The sequence below is a fragment of the Sapajus apella genome, unplaced genomic scaffold (genome assembly GCF_009761245.1).
Source record: "Sapajus apella isolate SASKATOON/1434 unplaced genomic scaffold, GSC_monkey_1.0 scaffold97, whole genome shotgun sequence".
NCBI classification, from domain to species: Eukaryota; Metazoa; Chordata; class Mammalia; order Primates; family Cebidae; genus Sapajus; species Sapajus apella.
The window spans coordinates 5,010,850-5,026,332 of NW_022437037.1; the positions used below are offsets into that span (position 1 = coordinate 5,010,850).

At 51.1% G+C, this 15,483-nt stretch overlaps 1 protein-coding gene across 1 annotated transcript in view; it reads left to right on the plus strand.

Annotated features, from left to right (window-relative positions):
• The first annotated feature begins 11,025 nt into the window (after nt 1–11,025).
• The window catches only part of LOC116535836 (hemicentin-2-like), a 60,255-nt gene continuing 55,797 nt past the window's right edge, over nt 11,026–15,483 (plus strand). The window contains exons 1-3 of the mRNA XM_032257233.1: nt 11,026–11,101; nt 11,677–11,704; nt 11,919–12,307. Coding sequence (XP_032113124.1) covers nt 11,026–11,101; nt 11,677–11,704; nt 11,919–12,307 — 493 coding nt within the window. The remainder of the gene's footprint in view (nt 11,102–11,676; nt 11,705–11,918; nt 12,308–15,483) is intronic.

Sequence of the window (15,483 nt, forward strand, 5' to 3'; positions counted from 1 at the left end):
CCCCCCCCCCCCCCCCCCCCCCCCCCCCCCGCCGCGCCGCCCCGCCCCGCCCTGCCCTGAATTTTATAGTCTTTGAGGGATTCTTCCACAGTAGAAACATCCCAGGGAAAGATGCTGATTGGCTCTGTGTGGGTCACATGCCCAATTCTAGACCAATCACTGTGACTGGAGGGATGGGACACTATGATTGGCTCAGGTTGGGTCACATGACTACTCCTTAGGGGAAGGGGGTCTGTTGGAAGCCATTACTAGAAGGAGTGAACTGGTTTTTTGTTTGTTTTTTTGTTTTTGAGACTGGGTCTTGTTCTGTCACCCAGGTTGGAGTGCAGTCTCAACTCACTGCAACCTCCACCTCCTGGGCTCCGGCAATGCTCCCATCTCAGCCCCTGAGTAGCTGGGACTATAGGCCTGTGCCACCACCCCCGGCTAATTTTTGTATTTTTTGTACAAAAAATACAAAAGATGGGGTTCCGTCATGTTGTCCAAGCTAGTCTCAAATTTCTGGGCTCGGTGATCTGCCCGCCTCCACCTCCGAAAGTGCTGAGATCACAGGCCTGAGCCACCACACCGGGGAGGTGTGTTCTTAATTGAAGGCTACAGAAGCCAACTTTTGCTGATTTAAGCAGCGCTGTTAAGGGCTCACAGGTGAGCTACAGAATTCTGCTTGGCGCTGCCGAGGCAGAAACAAGCCCTGGCGTCATCCCAGCTCTCGTCTGATGACTAGAGACTGTGGCTCACTCGACCACCCCTACCACACCAGGATACTTTTGCTGCCACTGCCACTAAGGGGCCACCAGCTTCTTTGTGTCTCTGGTTCCAAATCCAAGGGCCAGCGCGACTGTATTTGGTGGGCAGAGCCCATGATGATGCCCCGCCTCAGCTGCAGGAGCGGATGGGAAAGCGAGTAACTGGCATCTTAGCATCTGCAGTAGCAGGCAAGTTCCGCGTTCCACTTAAGCCTCATCAGCAGGGGCATTCCCAAACTCGATGTTTGGGTGGCCCACATTCAAGACAAATGTATATGTTGTATGTGTGTGTGCAGCAGCCACTAAGCACTTTGTTCTTGAGGCTTTCATTCCTGGGATGTAGGCCTGTTTCCACTAAATGTCAAGTGAGATGTGATTACATCTCCTTTGTAAACGGAGTCCACCCCATAAATCTTGGTCCTTGGCAAGAAGCTCCTTTTCAGGCTAAGAAGGTCATGGCTTGCTGTCTGGGCTGGGGAGCATTTCTCTCCTTCAGATTTTCCAAATGGCGTTTCTTGGGAAGCAGCTCCAGGCACCATTAGTTAAACGTCTTTAATCTGATGATGCCTTTTGCAATCCTCTGCTTTCATCAAAGGTCAGCTGTTGTGGCCCAGTGGTTAGGATTGATCTTTTCCCTTGATCGACGTAATCTTGGTGACGCTGGATTCTTTGGTGGAGACTTCAGGAGACTACTTTGAATTGACAGGTACTTAAAGGAGATGAGTGGGGAGGGGTCCAAGGATGTCAGAAAGCTCTGGCCTGGGCCCAGAATCTATCACTCCCACTGCAGGGCCTGGGCTCGGCCTCACTTGGATGCAGAGGGTGGCCCCAGCTGGCCTCCCCAGGTCCCCTGGTCATTTAAGATCCCCTTACTCTGGTTTTCTAGCCACTCTTCCCAGGCAGTCATACTGGTTTTTGTTGTTTTGTTTTAAATGTGATCATTGTGATCCCAGTACTTTGGGAGGCTGAGGTAGGAGGATCATTTGAGACCAGGAGTTCGAGACCAGCCTGGGCAATATAGTGAGATTCCCCCCTCTACATTTTTTTTTTAATTAGCTAAGGCTGGGCACAGTGGCTCACGTCTGTAATCCCAGCCCTTTGGGGGGCTGAGGCAGGAGGGTCATTTGAGGTCAGGAGTCTGAGACCAGCCTGGCCAATATGGTGAAACCCTGTTTCTACTAAAAATACAAAAATTAGCTGGGTGTGATGGTGCATGCCTGTAGTCCCAGCTACTTGGGAGACTGAGGCAGGAGAATTGCTTGAGCCTGGGAGATGGAGGCTGCCATAAGCTGTGATTGTGCCACTGCACTCCAGCCTGGGCGACAGAGTGAAACTCTGTCTCATTGAGAAAGAAAAAATTAGCTGAGCATGGTGGTGTGTGCCTGTAGTCCCAGCTACTCAGGAGGTTGAAGGGGGAGGATTACTTGTGCCCAGGAATTTGAGCCTGCAGTGAACCATGATTGTCCCACTGTACTCCGGCGTGTGACCCTGTCTCAAAAGAAAAAAAAAAAAAAAAAAAAAAAGATGAAATACACATTACAAAATTCATGACATTATTGTGGTGATTTTAAAGTGTACAGTTCAGCAGCATTGAGTGCATTCATGATGTTGTGTGGTTATTACCACTGTCTAATTCCAGAACATTTCACCACCTCAAGAAGAAACCCTGTCGCCATTTAGCGGCCACTCCCTCCCTCTCCTGTCCTCACCCCCTAGCAACCACTAAACTGTTTTCTGTCTCTGTGGAATTGCCTATTCTGGGCTCTTTCAGATTCCATTTATATAATTCTGTATAAATGGAATCATAAAATATGTGGCCTTTGGCAACTGGCTTTTATTTAGCATAATGTTTTAAAGGTTCATCCATGTTGTATGATGGATCAGTACATCATTCTTTTTTATTGCTGAATAACATTCTATCATATAGTTAATACTGCATTTTGTTGGCCGGGTGCAATGGCTCATGCCTGTAATCCCAGCACTTTGGGAGGCCGAGGGGGGTGTATCACAAGGTCAAGAGATGGAGACCATCCTGGTCAGCATGGTGAAACCCTGTCTTTATTAAAAATACAAACATCAGCCAGGTGTGGTGGTGTGCACCTGTAGTCCCAGCTACTTAGGAGGCTGAGGCAGGAGAATCACTTGAACCCCGAGGCAGAGGTTGCAGTGAGCCGAGATTGTACCACTGCATTCCAGCCTGGCGACAGAACGAGACTCCATCTCAAAACAAAACAAAAAACTACATTTTGTTTATCCCTTTATTTATTAATGGATATTTGGGTTGTTTCTACCTTTTGGCTGTTGTGACTAGTGCTGCTATCAACATTGCTGTAACGTTTGTGTCTGAACACCTGTTTTTGATGCTTCTGGCTATATACCTAGTGGTGTAATTGCTGAGTCATATGGTAATTCCATGATTAATTTTTCTGATGAGCCCCCAAACTGTTTTATGCAGCAGCTGCACCATCTTTCATTTTCACTGTCCTCTCTCTTGACCTGGCATCTTTAAGCGCTTTGAAATGATTTTTCTTGGCTGTCATGCTTCCCTTCTACTCCCTTGAAGACAGCTTTCAGAATCTTCTGGTTGATAAGAGCTTATCTCCTGAACAGTCCAGTCCACTGGGCTGATGGGAAAAGGGAAGGGCTGTCTTGTCTGAGCCCGGTATGGTATCACAGAGGATTCTGGGGCAAATCTCTCCATCTTTGCTGTTTAACACAGAGGAAATGGTGCTAATGGTGGGAATGTAGGTGGAGGGGGACCGTGGCTCTGACAGGAGGGGTGCTGCTTTGGGAGCAGGTCAGGCTGTATAGGAATGCCTGCTTTGGCCAGGCACAGTGCCTCACATCTGTAATCTCAGCACTTTGGGAGGCAAAGGCAGGAGGATTTCTTGAGTCCGGGAGTTCAAGAAAAGCCTGGCCAACGTAGTGAGACCCTGATATGGTTTGGCTGTGTCCCCACCCAAATCTCATCTTGAATTGTATCTCCCATAATTCCCATGTGTCGTGGGAGGGCCCTGGTGGGAGGTAATTGAATCACAGGGGCGCTTTACGCCATTCTGTTCGCATGGTAGTGAATAAGTTTCATGAGAGCCGATGGTTTTATTTATTTATTTACTTATTTTTGAGATAGAGTTTCACTCTGTCGCCCAGGCTGGAGTGGAGTGACACTGTCTTGGCTCACCGCAACATCTGCCTCCCAGGTTAAAGTGATTCTCCTGCCTCACCCTCCCGAGTAGTTGGGATTATAGGCATGCACCACCACACCCAGCTGATTTTTGTATTTTTAGTAGAGGTGGGGTTTCACCATGTTGGCCAGGCTGGTCTTGAACTCCCTACCTCAGGTGATCTGCCCACCTTGGCCTCCAAAGTGCTGGGATTACGGGCATGAGCCACCATGCCTGGCCAAGATTTCATGTTTTTATAAATGGGAGTTCCCCTGCACCAAGCTCTCCTGCCTGACACCATGTAAGATGTGCCTTTGCCTCTCCTTTACCTTCCATCATGGTTGTGAGGCCTCCCCAGCCATGTGGAACTGTGAGTCTATTAAATCTCTTTCCATTATAAATCACCCAGTCTTGGGTATGTCTTTATTAGCAGTGTGAGAATGGACTACTACAGACCCTGCCTCCAAAACAAAAAAAAATTAGTTAGACATAGTTGTGTGCACCTGTGGTCACAGCTACTCAGGAAGTGATGCAGGAGTGTTTTTTTGATCTTCAAAAAAACAATTTTTTGAAGATTATTTATTACCACTTAACCTGTTTTTTCCAAAGAATAAAGCACTTAGTGATGATTTCGGGTTTTGTTAGTTCAGGATTGTTCTGGAGATCTGAAGCAAAAACATCTTTAAAATAATAATATAAATATTATTATTTTAATAATAATATTTAAGCCTGGGAGGTTGAGGCTGCAGTGAGTCATGATTATGCAACTCCAGGGGACAGAACAAGACCCTGTCTCAAAAAAAGAAAGAGAGAGACACGGGGTGGGGGGTGGGGTGGGCGGGGAGAGAAAGAGGCCGGGCATGGCAGCTCACACCTGTAATCCAAGCACTTTGGAGGCCAAGGCAGGCAGATCACCTGAGGTCGGGAGTTCAAGACAAGCCTGACCAGCATGGTGAAAACCCATCTTTAAAAAAGCCAACTTTAAAAAATTAAAAAAAAAAAGAAATACCAGTCTTAATGGCTCTGTCCCCAACACAGGGACTGTCCAATTCTGATACCATTCTTCAAACACCTGGTGAACTTACTTAAAGAAAGAGTGTAAATTAAGGGGAATTATTAAAGAAACTAAGATATGGCTTATGTATTTTAGTTGTACTGATCAAGCTTGCGAGCTTGTAACACAATGAATGAAAGGGCTTGGACTTTTCTTGTTCTATCCATCCATTCATACAACACTTATTTATTGAGCTCCTGCTGTGTTCCAGATGATGTACTTGGATTCAAGGGTATGCATGAGAATGAGTCAACTGTGGTCTCTGGCGTTTGGAGACACTTTGCCTTGTGGATCGCTTTTGGCACTGGACAGTCACAGCCCTTTCCTTAGGGTGCTTCAGTCCCTGCCCCAGGGATTGGATTCCAAAGTTAACAGAGAAGGAGAAATCTAGGTACAGAAAAATGTTTAGCAATCCTTAAATTCTACATGAAGGTCAGTGTTCATGGTTTTGTGTTTATTACCTGAAGAGAAATAGTTATGTAAAACTCTACACCATAGGAGGGAAAAACCAAAGGACAGGCATGTCTCAGTGGGAATGCTTTGGCTGCAAGTAATGGGGAATGCAATACAGTTAGCTTAACAATGAAGGAAAATGCATCATTGCACATAGCAAGAAAGCCACACGGAGGGCAGCTCTGAAGCTGTTTTCTCTTTCCCTGCTGTCCACAGGCTCTGTGCTCATGATTCCAAGATGGCTGCACAGTTCCTCCCCTCCTATGCAGACATCACATCACTAAGTGAAAGAAGAGGGGCTCCACTCTCTCTCTTCCTTGTCTTTTTTTTTTTCTAGATGTCTTCTAGTTTTACTTTTCCATGGAGGCCTGTAAATCATCTGCAATTAATCTTTGTGTCTGGTATGAGGCAGGGATCCAGGTTCATTGTTTTGCCATACAGATATTCAGTTGTTCCCACACCATTCATTGAAGAAGACCTTCCTTTTCTCCTTGGCACCTTCCTCAAAAATCAATTGGCTGGGCCAGGCATAGTGGGTGGCTCACGCTCATAATCCCAGCACTTTGGGAGGCCGAGGTGGGTGGATCACCTGAGGTCAGGAGTTCAAGACCCAGCCTGGCCAACATGGTGAAACCCTGACTCAACTAAAAATATAAAAATTAGCCAGGCGTGGTGACACGTGTCTGTAATTCCAGCTACTTGGGAGGCTGGGACAGGAGAATTGCTTGAACTTGGGAGGCAGAGGTTGCAGTAAGTCAAGATCGTGCCACTGCATTCTGGCCTCGGTAACAGAGCAAGACTCCGTCTCAAAAAGAAAAAAAAAATCAGTTGGCTGTAGTATTTGATAGCACAACAGGGTAACTATAGGCAATGATAATTGCACATTCAAAAATGATTAAAGGTATAATTGAATTGTTTGTAACACAAACGATAAATGCTTGAAGCTTGAGGGGATGGATACTGCATTTTCCACAATGCAATTATTATGCTTTGCATGCTTGTATCAAAATATCTCGTGTAGTTCATGAATAAATACACTTACTATGTACCCACAAATATTTAAAAAGTCAATAGGCTGTGTATGTGTAGATCTATTTCTGGACTCTCTGTCCTGCGCTATTGACTTCTTCATCTTTCCTCTTGCCTTTTCCATGCCGTCTTAATTACTGTTGCTTTAGAATAAGACTTCAAGACTTCCAGGCAGTAGAAGTCCTCTGACCTGCTTCTTTGTGTCTCTTGGAGAGACACTACCACACACTTGTTCATGGCCCATCGGCCACAGCTGCATCAAATGCCCATTCCTAGCTTGGTCACTGGCAAGGGGAATGGGATCACAGGGTGACCTAGTCCATCAGCATTTCCTTTGGGGAGGGGTAAGGGTTCACCTTCCTCAAGTCACATGGAGGAAGAATAGTCACCTGAACCAGAAAGCCAGAGAGAAAGCCAGGCTTTCCAGGAAGTAGGTAGGGAAGAATTTAGGGTAGGAAGCCAACGGCGTCTGCCAAAAGACACATAATGGTTAAATGGAATTTTTAATTATGAGACAGAGAGAGAGAGAGAGAGAGAGAGGACAGAATAAAAGGACAGACAGTAAACTTCAACTCACTGTGGATATTCTTGCCAGCCACTGATGACAATGATAAAGGTGACAAAATGGCCATAGATGACAACAAGGCTTAGTTTATTGCCTGAACAGTGAGCAATGACCCCCTGCCAATGAGGCGGGCTCCTTCTCCCCTGAGGTCAGCATCAGGGGCTCAGTAGGGCATGATCCCTGTCCAGGGGACACCGGGCCCGGCCTGGGAGTGAGTCTTGGAGCGCTTGACCCTGGCTTAGCTTTTACTTGTTTGTTCTCGAAACATGGGGATGGGCAACAGTTCCTGCATCTCTTGAGCTGCCCAAATATTTCTTGGGATGGTCTCAAACCATTCCTTACGGTCCACGTGACTTGGAGGCTGGTCCATGGAGGGACTGGATTCAGCAGTAAATCATCAAGTGCTGGCTGCCTGGAGCGCTCGGCGCAGGCACGCAGATTCTAGCTTCTTGGCTGCTCCGGCCCGTCCTCAGTAGCTTCATCGTTCCCAGTTGTTTGTCAGTTCCTCTGACTTCCTGCTAGTCTTGTTTTCCAGGCCCCCACTTAATTATTTAATTTTTCCTAGTGGAGCGAAACAAGGATTTGAAACTGTTTTTAATTCTCAGGCCCTGGGAGGGCAGAAGCCCCTGCTTCATTCCCTGGGTAATTTGTCTGCCTCCTCTCTTTGCCCAGGCCTTCTGGTGACACATGAGTAGGCTGTGACTATTCCAGCATTCCAGTGCTTAACGTCTGAAGCTTGAGTCTGAGTCCAGGCTAGGGAACTGCTCAAGAGGACTCTGAATGCCTGGGGAAGACACCAAGCTCCTGGTTAGTTCTAGAAGAAGTGCTGCCTGATGGGATTCCTGTACAAATCACTGCCCCACTCCACCTGCACAGAGTGGTGGAGTGGGTCACAGGCCTTGTGGGAAGGGACATGCCAACACACAGCCCAACCCGGACACAGGACGTCACCTCTCGAAGCCTCAGTTGTCTCATCCCTTCCATGAAGAGATGTTGACATTAAAGTTTGCTGAGGGGGCGCAGGAGGAGGGTCAGTACAGGGCTGGCCTTCCTCGAGGCTCTGCCTTCCTCTCCACCCTTGGTGTTTTTACTCTCTCAGAGGAGTAGAGCAGATTCCCCGAGGACGAGGGCTGGGATGGGATGAAGTGAGTGGGGGGATGTTAGCATCACAGATTTATTTATTTACTTTTATTTTTTGAGATGGAGTCTCTCCCCGTCCCCCAGGCTGGAGTACAGTGGTGCGGTCTTGGCTCACTGCAACCTCTGCCTCCCAGGTTCAAGAGATTCTCCTGCCTCAGCCTCCCAAGAAGCTGGGATTATGGGTCCCCCCTACCACACCCAGCTAATTTTTGTATTTTTACTAGAGGTGGAGTTTCACCATGTTGGCCAGGCTGGTCTCGAACTCCTGACCTCAGGTAACCACCCACCTTGGCCTCCCAAAGTGTTGGGATTACAGGCGTGAGCCACCTCGTCTAGCCTAGAATCACAGATTTAATGTGGCCAAGACTAGAAGCATTTAGGGAGCAGGGCATAGGGAAGAGGAAGGAAGGGCCACTGGTAGAGAGGAGTCATTTTTCCTGGACTGACCATGTGTTCAGATTCCAGGGTTTTGATCCGGCCCCTCTGCACACCGATCCCCAGTGCAGACACAGTCTGCAGAACTGGGTTTGTGAGCCAGGGCTGAACTCGGCAGGTTGAGCAGTCTCCATGCATGCTTCCTTTAAGTGGCAGCCCACAGCACATCCTTGCTCTCTATGGCTGTCTGCAGCAAATGTGCTGTGTTAGGAAACACCTCCCCTGAGACCAATTCTTCTAGAAACAGAGGAAAAATGTGGGATTCTCAGGCAGCCTGCTGTCAAGTCAAGGTGGTGGGATGAAGTTGATGCATGAGGTTCAGGTGTGTTTTCTCTGGGCAGGGCTGCTCTGCAGGCCTTGCTCACTTTGGTTATGTGCGATCATGGTTACATTCTTGGGAAGCCCTGAGCACTTGAAGAGGATGGTGCTTGGGGCAGCACCTCTAGTCACCCTGGAGGGCATTGGGATCAGGCCAGACATTACTCTTTGATGGAGCTATGGCAGACAGATGACGGATGCCTGCACAAGCCTCTCTTCCCTGGCAGGTGGGGGAAGCAGTGCCAAGATGAGCTTAGACTTTCCCTCGTACCTTTCCTGTGTCTCTGAGGGACCAGGTGGTGGTTCCAGAGAGGAAAGCCTGCAAGAAACATCAAAGGTCATCTTGTTAGCCTCCCTTCCGTCTCAAAATCATTTTATGAATGAAGAGACCCAGCTGCAGGGAGGAGAGGGCTTTGCTCCAGGTAGTCAGGCTGTTTCAGGACCCAAATCCATGGTTCCATTTGTCCCTGGTGACCAGCTTGGGTAGAGGCATCTTGCTTGCTTTCTTTGGGGCCAGCTCTGCCCTGACGTCCTTGAGTAGGTTTGTGGCTTCCTGGCATCTGCAAGGTCCACCTCTGAGCTTCTCTGCTGTGACCTGTCTGAAATGCACATCAAATCAGGTGGCTTCCTGGCCTGTCTTCTTTAGCAGCTCCCCAGTGTCCTCAGAGAAACCCCAAGTGCATTCGCAAGATACCAAAGGTCCTTTGTGATCTGGGCTTTGTCCTCTGCTTGCCATCCCCTGGCTGGTTATGCAGGACTGCCTGCCAGTTGGGATCTCAGATCTTCCTGCTTTTGCACATGCTGTTCCTCTTCCTCAAATACCCTTCCCTGCTTGTTCTTTAAGACTTCTCAGCCTCGTTCTGTGGCCTCCTCTGACCTCTTAGGCTCAACCACTCCTTCCTCTGAGCTTCCAGAGCTCTTGGTAATTCCTCTATTAGCACTTATCTCATTGACTTAGAATTATTTGTTTACATGTCTCTTCTCCCTGGGGTAGGAAGCATGTCTTCTGCATCTTCATCTCCCCCTCCCCCACCCCGCCAGCTGCTCTCACTGCCTACCAGAGTGCCTGACCACAGCTTGGGCTCAGCAAATCTTTGTGGTGTGAATGACTGAAGGACGTTTGTCCCCAAATGTTCACTGCACTGTGCCTGGAATGTCACCCTTTGTGAGTCCTGGCTGGTTCCTGGCTCCCATTGGCTTTTGCCTCCCCACAGCTGGGGCCTCTCTTCTCTCTCCAACAGCTGGCCCAGCCCTGCCCAGACTCTGGGGGCAATCACAGACTTAGCCCAGGGAGATTTAAAGAGCCAGCATTCAGAGGCGCAGGTGACTCAGCTTCCGTTGAACTTGGGTGGGTGCAAGTTCCACTCCCTTGCTGGGTCTGGGCGCCTGGTCACACTTTATCCCACGATACAGGTAGCTCTGTGGGAGACCATTTCCCTGGGACCCCAGCTGTCGGCTAGAACGGAGTCCCTGGGATGTGTGCTGCTTCCCACTGTGGCCAACGCCCAGCTGCCAAGCTTCTCTGATGCCTGCTGCCCCATTCAGGTGGCAGACCTTCCTTAGGAACCTACCATATGCCAGGCACAGCGTCTCTGCCATAGAACTTACGGTCAGAGTGGGAGGGGCAGACCCACAGACATGACATGCGTGGGGTCAGAGCCAGGACAGAGCTCAGAGAAATGTGAGCTGCAAGTCAGGGGTTGAGAAGCAGCCTCAGAGACAAGTCTGAGCTGAGACCATGGGGGAAAGAGGAGCTTAGGTTGGGGGGCTTCCTGGCTGAGGACTCTAAGGGGACAGGGGCTCAAGAAAGCCCCTGCCAGCCCTGACTCACAGACCCAGTGCCCTCAGCCATGTCTCTGGGAGCACAGAGCTCTGAGAGGAGGGACTGAGGGGGTTAGCTACCTTCTCTCACATGACTCAAAACCAGGCATATCCACAAAAGCTGCCATTTGTTTACTTAGGCAACATTAGTGACTCCCCACCACGTGCTTGGGTCTGGGCTGGAAACTGGGGGCTCATCCAGTATAGACCAAGGACCAGCCCTGCCCTCAAGTGGCTCATAGGCCAGTGGGGAGAGAGGCGTGAAACAGGTCCCGAGAACACAGCCTGAGATGAGCAGCCATGCCTGAGCCCATCTGGATCTGCGGCAGCGCTGTGGGGGGCCGGAGACTGAACCCAGCCCGGGGAAGCACCTCAGGTGGGACACAGCATCCACACAAGCAGCCCATGGGGCTGGGGAGGTGGATGGGCAGGAGGGTAGCCCTTATCTTCTGGAGTCACCAGGTGACTGGTGACAATGTCTTTTAACACAAGGGAGGCAGCAGAGCCTGGGCCTTTGGAGTCTTTCTAGATCTGGTCTCTAATCTTGTCTTCATTGCTTGAGAACTGAGTGACCTGGGACAAATGTCTTCACCTCTCGGAGCCTCAGTTTGCTCATCTGTAAAATGGGTTTAGGGGTCGTGTTTCACTTTAGGGTTGCCACCAGCCTTCAAGCGAATAACTGAAAATGCTTAGAATGTGATTAACAACAAGACTTCTTGTTGATTATAACAACAGTAATGATTGCAATAACCGGGAAGCAGAGAGCCCACCCAGTAGAAGGAAAAGGCATGGCGGAGTTTGTGTGTGTGTTAAGGGGCAGGGGTGGGGGATGTTGTGGCAGCACTGGGTGGAGGGAACTGCAGAAGCCAGGGTCCGCCTTGGCCAGGCAGGGGTGGGGGGAGCTGGGGTTGGAGGGTAGCGTTTCCCCCTCCTTCTCTTCCGCCCCTGCAGCGTGGCGTGCCATCAGCGGGAGGCGCAGGTGTCCACTGCATCCTGCATGTCCCCATTCCTCGCCGCCCTGGCTGGGGCCCCAGCTCCCTTCTGCCGTCCGCCCAGCGTCCTCCCCTAACCTCGGATCTGGACGGGAGAACAGTGGGGCTGGGAAAGTTTGAGTCATGGTGGGGGGAGCGGAGGAGGCGGGCCAGTGACCCTGAACGGGGTGGGCTCTAGGACCCGCCTCGGGCTCCCAGCAGGGGGACCCACCGCGTGTGTGCCCCTATCCCTCGCACTGGCTCCTGTCGCGGAGAGAGGCACCGGCTGCAGCTGCTGTGTGCACGGGGCGACCGTTCTCGCTCCGACCTGCGCCTCTACCGCAGAGCCGCGCTCAGCATGATGCCCGGGGCGCGCCTCCTGAGGCTGCTGACCACGGTCTCTGCGGCAGCGGTGGTGGCAGGAGCGCCTGGGACGGCGATGCTCCCCACCGCGGGGGACGCCACCCTGGCCTTCGTCTTCGACGTCACTGGCTCCATGTGGGACGACCTGATGCAGGTGATCGACGGCGCCTCGCGCATTCTCGAACGCAGCCTGAGCCGCCGCAGCCAGGCCATCGTCAACTACGCGCTGGTGCCCTTCCACGACCCAGGTAGCGCCCCCGCCCGCTGGGCGCCCCCTTCGCGGTGCGCTCACCTGCCCGGCCCCCTCAGTTGGCCTGGCCCCGAACGAATCTGCATGTTGTGGGCTGCGCTGCCGCTTGGCGGGCACAACTTCTCGGCACACCTGCGCCGTGGGGACCCTGGGCACCTGGGCACTACTTGCAGCCGCTCCTTCCCTCCCCTGAACATTCTCTCGCCCAGGGAACCTGCTCTCCCGGCTGTCCTGCGCCGTGGTGAGACTTCAGCAAGGGACCTCACCTTCCTGCGCCTGGCCGGCCCCACCTATGAAATGATGAGGACGGCCTGCCAGACGTGCTGAGATGTTGAAATGAGGTGTTCCTGTCGAGGACTTGGGACACCGCGAGCTTTTGCAGGGTTTTCCCTTTGGCTAATTCTTAGAATTCCCTCCCAGCATAGGCTTGGAGACCGGAACAGCTCCCAGAGGCAGGCTTTGGGACGAAATGGGGTCCACCACGGACCCCGCAGTGGGGAGCAAACTCACCGTTGCTGGTCTTGCTCCCTTGCCTGTCTTCCCCGGGGAAAGAGCAGCGCCCCTCCTGCGCTGGCCCGGTGACCTCCACCTGTTGTGTTCTCGCAGATGAGTCACGCCCTAGCTCCTTCATCCCTGCAGGCTGGACCTCTGCTTCCCCTTTAACCTCTTCTTGCAGCTCCGTGTTAGGGGTGTCCTTGAAACGGTCCCTAGTTAACCTCTTTTCATAGCTCTGTGTTAGGGGCGCCCTTGAAAGGGTCCCTAGGCGGCTCCACTGTGGAGTCACAGGGGGAGCAGTTGCCAAGTGAGCTGCAGGTTCCCAGCCATGAGGAGCAGGACTGCTTTCCCCAGCTTCTATTTCTTTTTTTTTTTTTTTTTTTGAGACAGAATCTGTCACCCAGGCTGGAGTGAAGTGGTGTGATCATGCCTCCCTGCAGCCTCAAACTCCTGGGCTCAGGCGATCCTCCTGCCTTAGCCTCCCAAGTAGCTGGGACTACAAGCACACATCACCATGCCTGGCTGATTTTTTAAAATGTTTTGTAGACATGGAGTCTCTCTTCATTGCCCAGGCTAGTCTCAAACTCTTGGCCTCAGTGATCCTCCCACAGCCTCCCAAAGTGTTGGGATTACAGGCATGAGCCACTGCACACAGCCTCCCCCCGTTTTTTAATTAAAAAATGTAAAATTATGGTAAAATGGGGAGAAATGTACATTGAACACCCTTTGCTTACCACTGAGAGCCTCTGAGTCCTATTTTGCTTTATCACATCTCTCCAGCATTCACCCCTCTGTCAAGGATAGCTTTATAAAACAAAAACAAAAACAAAACAAAACAAAAAACCAAATTCCTAACAAAACTGTACTGTAGAGTGCTCTTGTGCTGAGGAAATAGACAGTGGCCATTGGCTGTGTGAGTTAGCAAGTCCTTTCAGAAGGATTTGCATTTATTAATCACTATCATTACAGGTTCTTAGAAAACGGACAAAACTTTGGCAAGACATCGTTCTCCATAGGCTTCAGGCTGAGTTTGTGGTCTGGGGGTTTGGAGGCCCCTCTGCTTCCAGGAGTTCTGGGCACCTCATGGTTCTGCAGATCAAAGCTGGGAAGCCAGGGCTCTGGACAAAGATTTCGAGGAACATCAGATGGACAGCTTCTGCCCTGCAGTCAGGGGCAGGCAGGTTGTGGGGCCGTGAGGAGCTGGGCTGTGAAGTGTGCTCTGGCACTTGAGCTAGAACGCAGGTCACCCTCCATCTCCCCAGCTCTCTCACCCCCTTTCTGAGTTCTTCTGGGGCTTCCAAAGGCATCACACTGAAGGAGCTTGGAGGTCATCATATCTACCCCTTTATCTTATAGTTGGAGAAACTGAGGCTCAGGACACTGAGGAGACTTCCCCAAGGCCACCTGCCAGGATGACGTCATTCCTGAATCATAACCCACATTTGTCTCTGAAATGTGTGGCTCCAGTGGCCAGGCAGGATAGCAGCCTTTCGGAGCCAGATGTCATGTCCTGAAGCCCAGACCAGGGCTCCTGAGGCTGTCCTCGCCGCCTCCTCTGTGGCCACGAGCCTCAGGAAGCCCCACTCCTGCTCCTCCCTTGCCTGTCCTCTCCAGGCACGGAGCTGATAGGCAGCTCTCCAGCTCTCACCAGGCTCAGCCCCTCACTCCATCCTCTATGAAACGAAAAACCAGTCCTCCATCCCCGGTCCCCACATTAGCTTCCGAGTGACACCCCCAGGCTCAGACGTCGGGGAGACTTCAGCCTCATGGAGCCCTCATTCTGTGTAGAGCCTAGGGAGGCTCACGGTGTGAAGGGGACAGGCTTCATTCCCCAGGGCTGGCAGCTCTCCGGGACAGGCCGGGTGGGGAGGAGACGGTGACACGTGGGGCTAAGGTGTCAACTCCCGGGCATGGGCAAGTAAGCAAGGAAGAGGACTAAGGAAAGACCCCCTGAGGAAGCAGCATGAGTGAATGTTTGAAGAACATGAGTGAATGTTTACAGGGTTTTGGCCGTTTGCCTGGCAGATGCCAGGTGCTGGGCACACAGCAGGACAGAGGACTCCCTGGGGCGTGTGGAGCTGGCTGGGTAAGGACCCGGGGGGTGGACAGGAGGGCTGATGTGGAGGGACAGGTATATGTGGGAGCTGCGTGTGCATGGCAGGAATGGAACAGGAAGGGTGGGGGGGAGCAAGATTGGATGCAGCCGTGACTGCAGGGCTGATGTCTTAGCGGAATTGGTTTTCTTTTTCCTTCTATGGGCTGTGAACAGTCACCGAGGGCTTCTGAGCAGCAGTTTGGAGCTGTGATTTAGGCCTGGCTGTGTCTTTTGAATCCGCAAATAGAATCCCCATTGGTGGAAGAGGAGCGTGAGAAATAGGGGTTGTGGCTGTCTTTTCCAGCCCCAGAGCTGCATGCTGGGAGGGTTTCCTTAAAGGAAGACCCTCTCCTAAACCCCAAGAGGCGGGTGCAGGGCAAACAGCGGTGGTTCTGGACTGTACATGCTTGGAGACAGACTGAGATCTGTGCTTCGGAAATATTTTTTACAGTTTCTAAATTAAAAAGTTGTATGTTCCCAGAGCGGAAAAGTTAGAAATGTGCTGATCGTTTCAAAAGAGTCCTGGTTCCTTTTTTTTTTTTTTTTTAAATGATAGTAGAAACCAAGATCTGGTGCTAAAATTT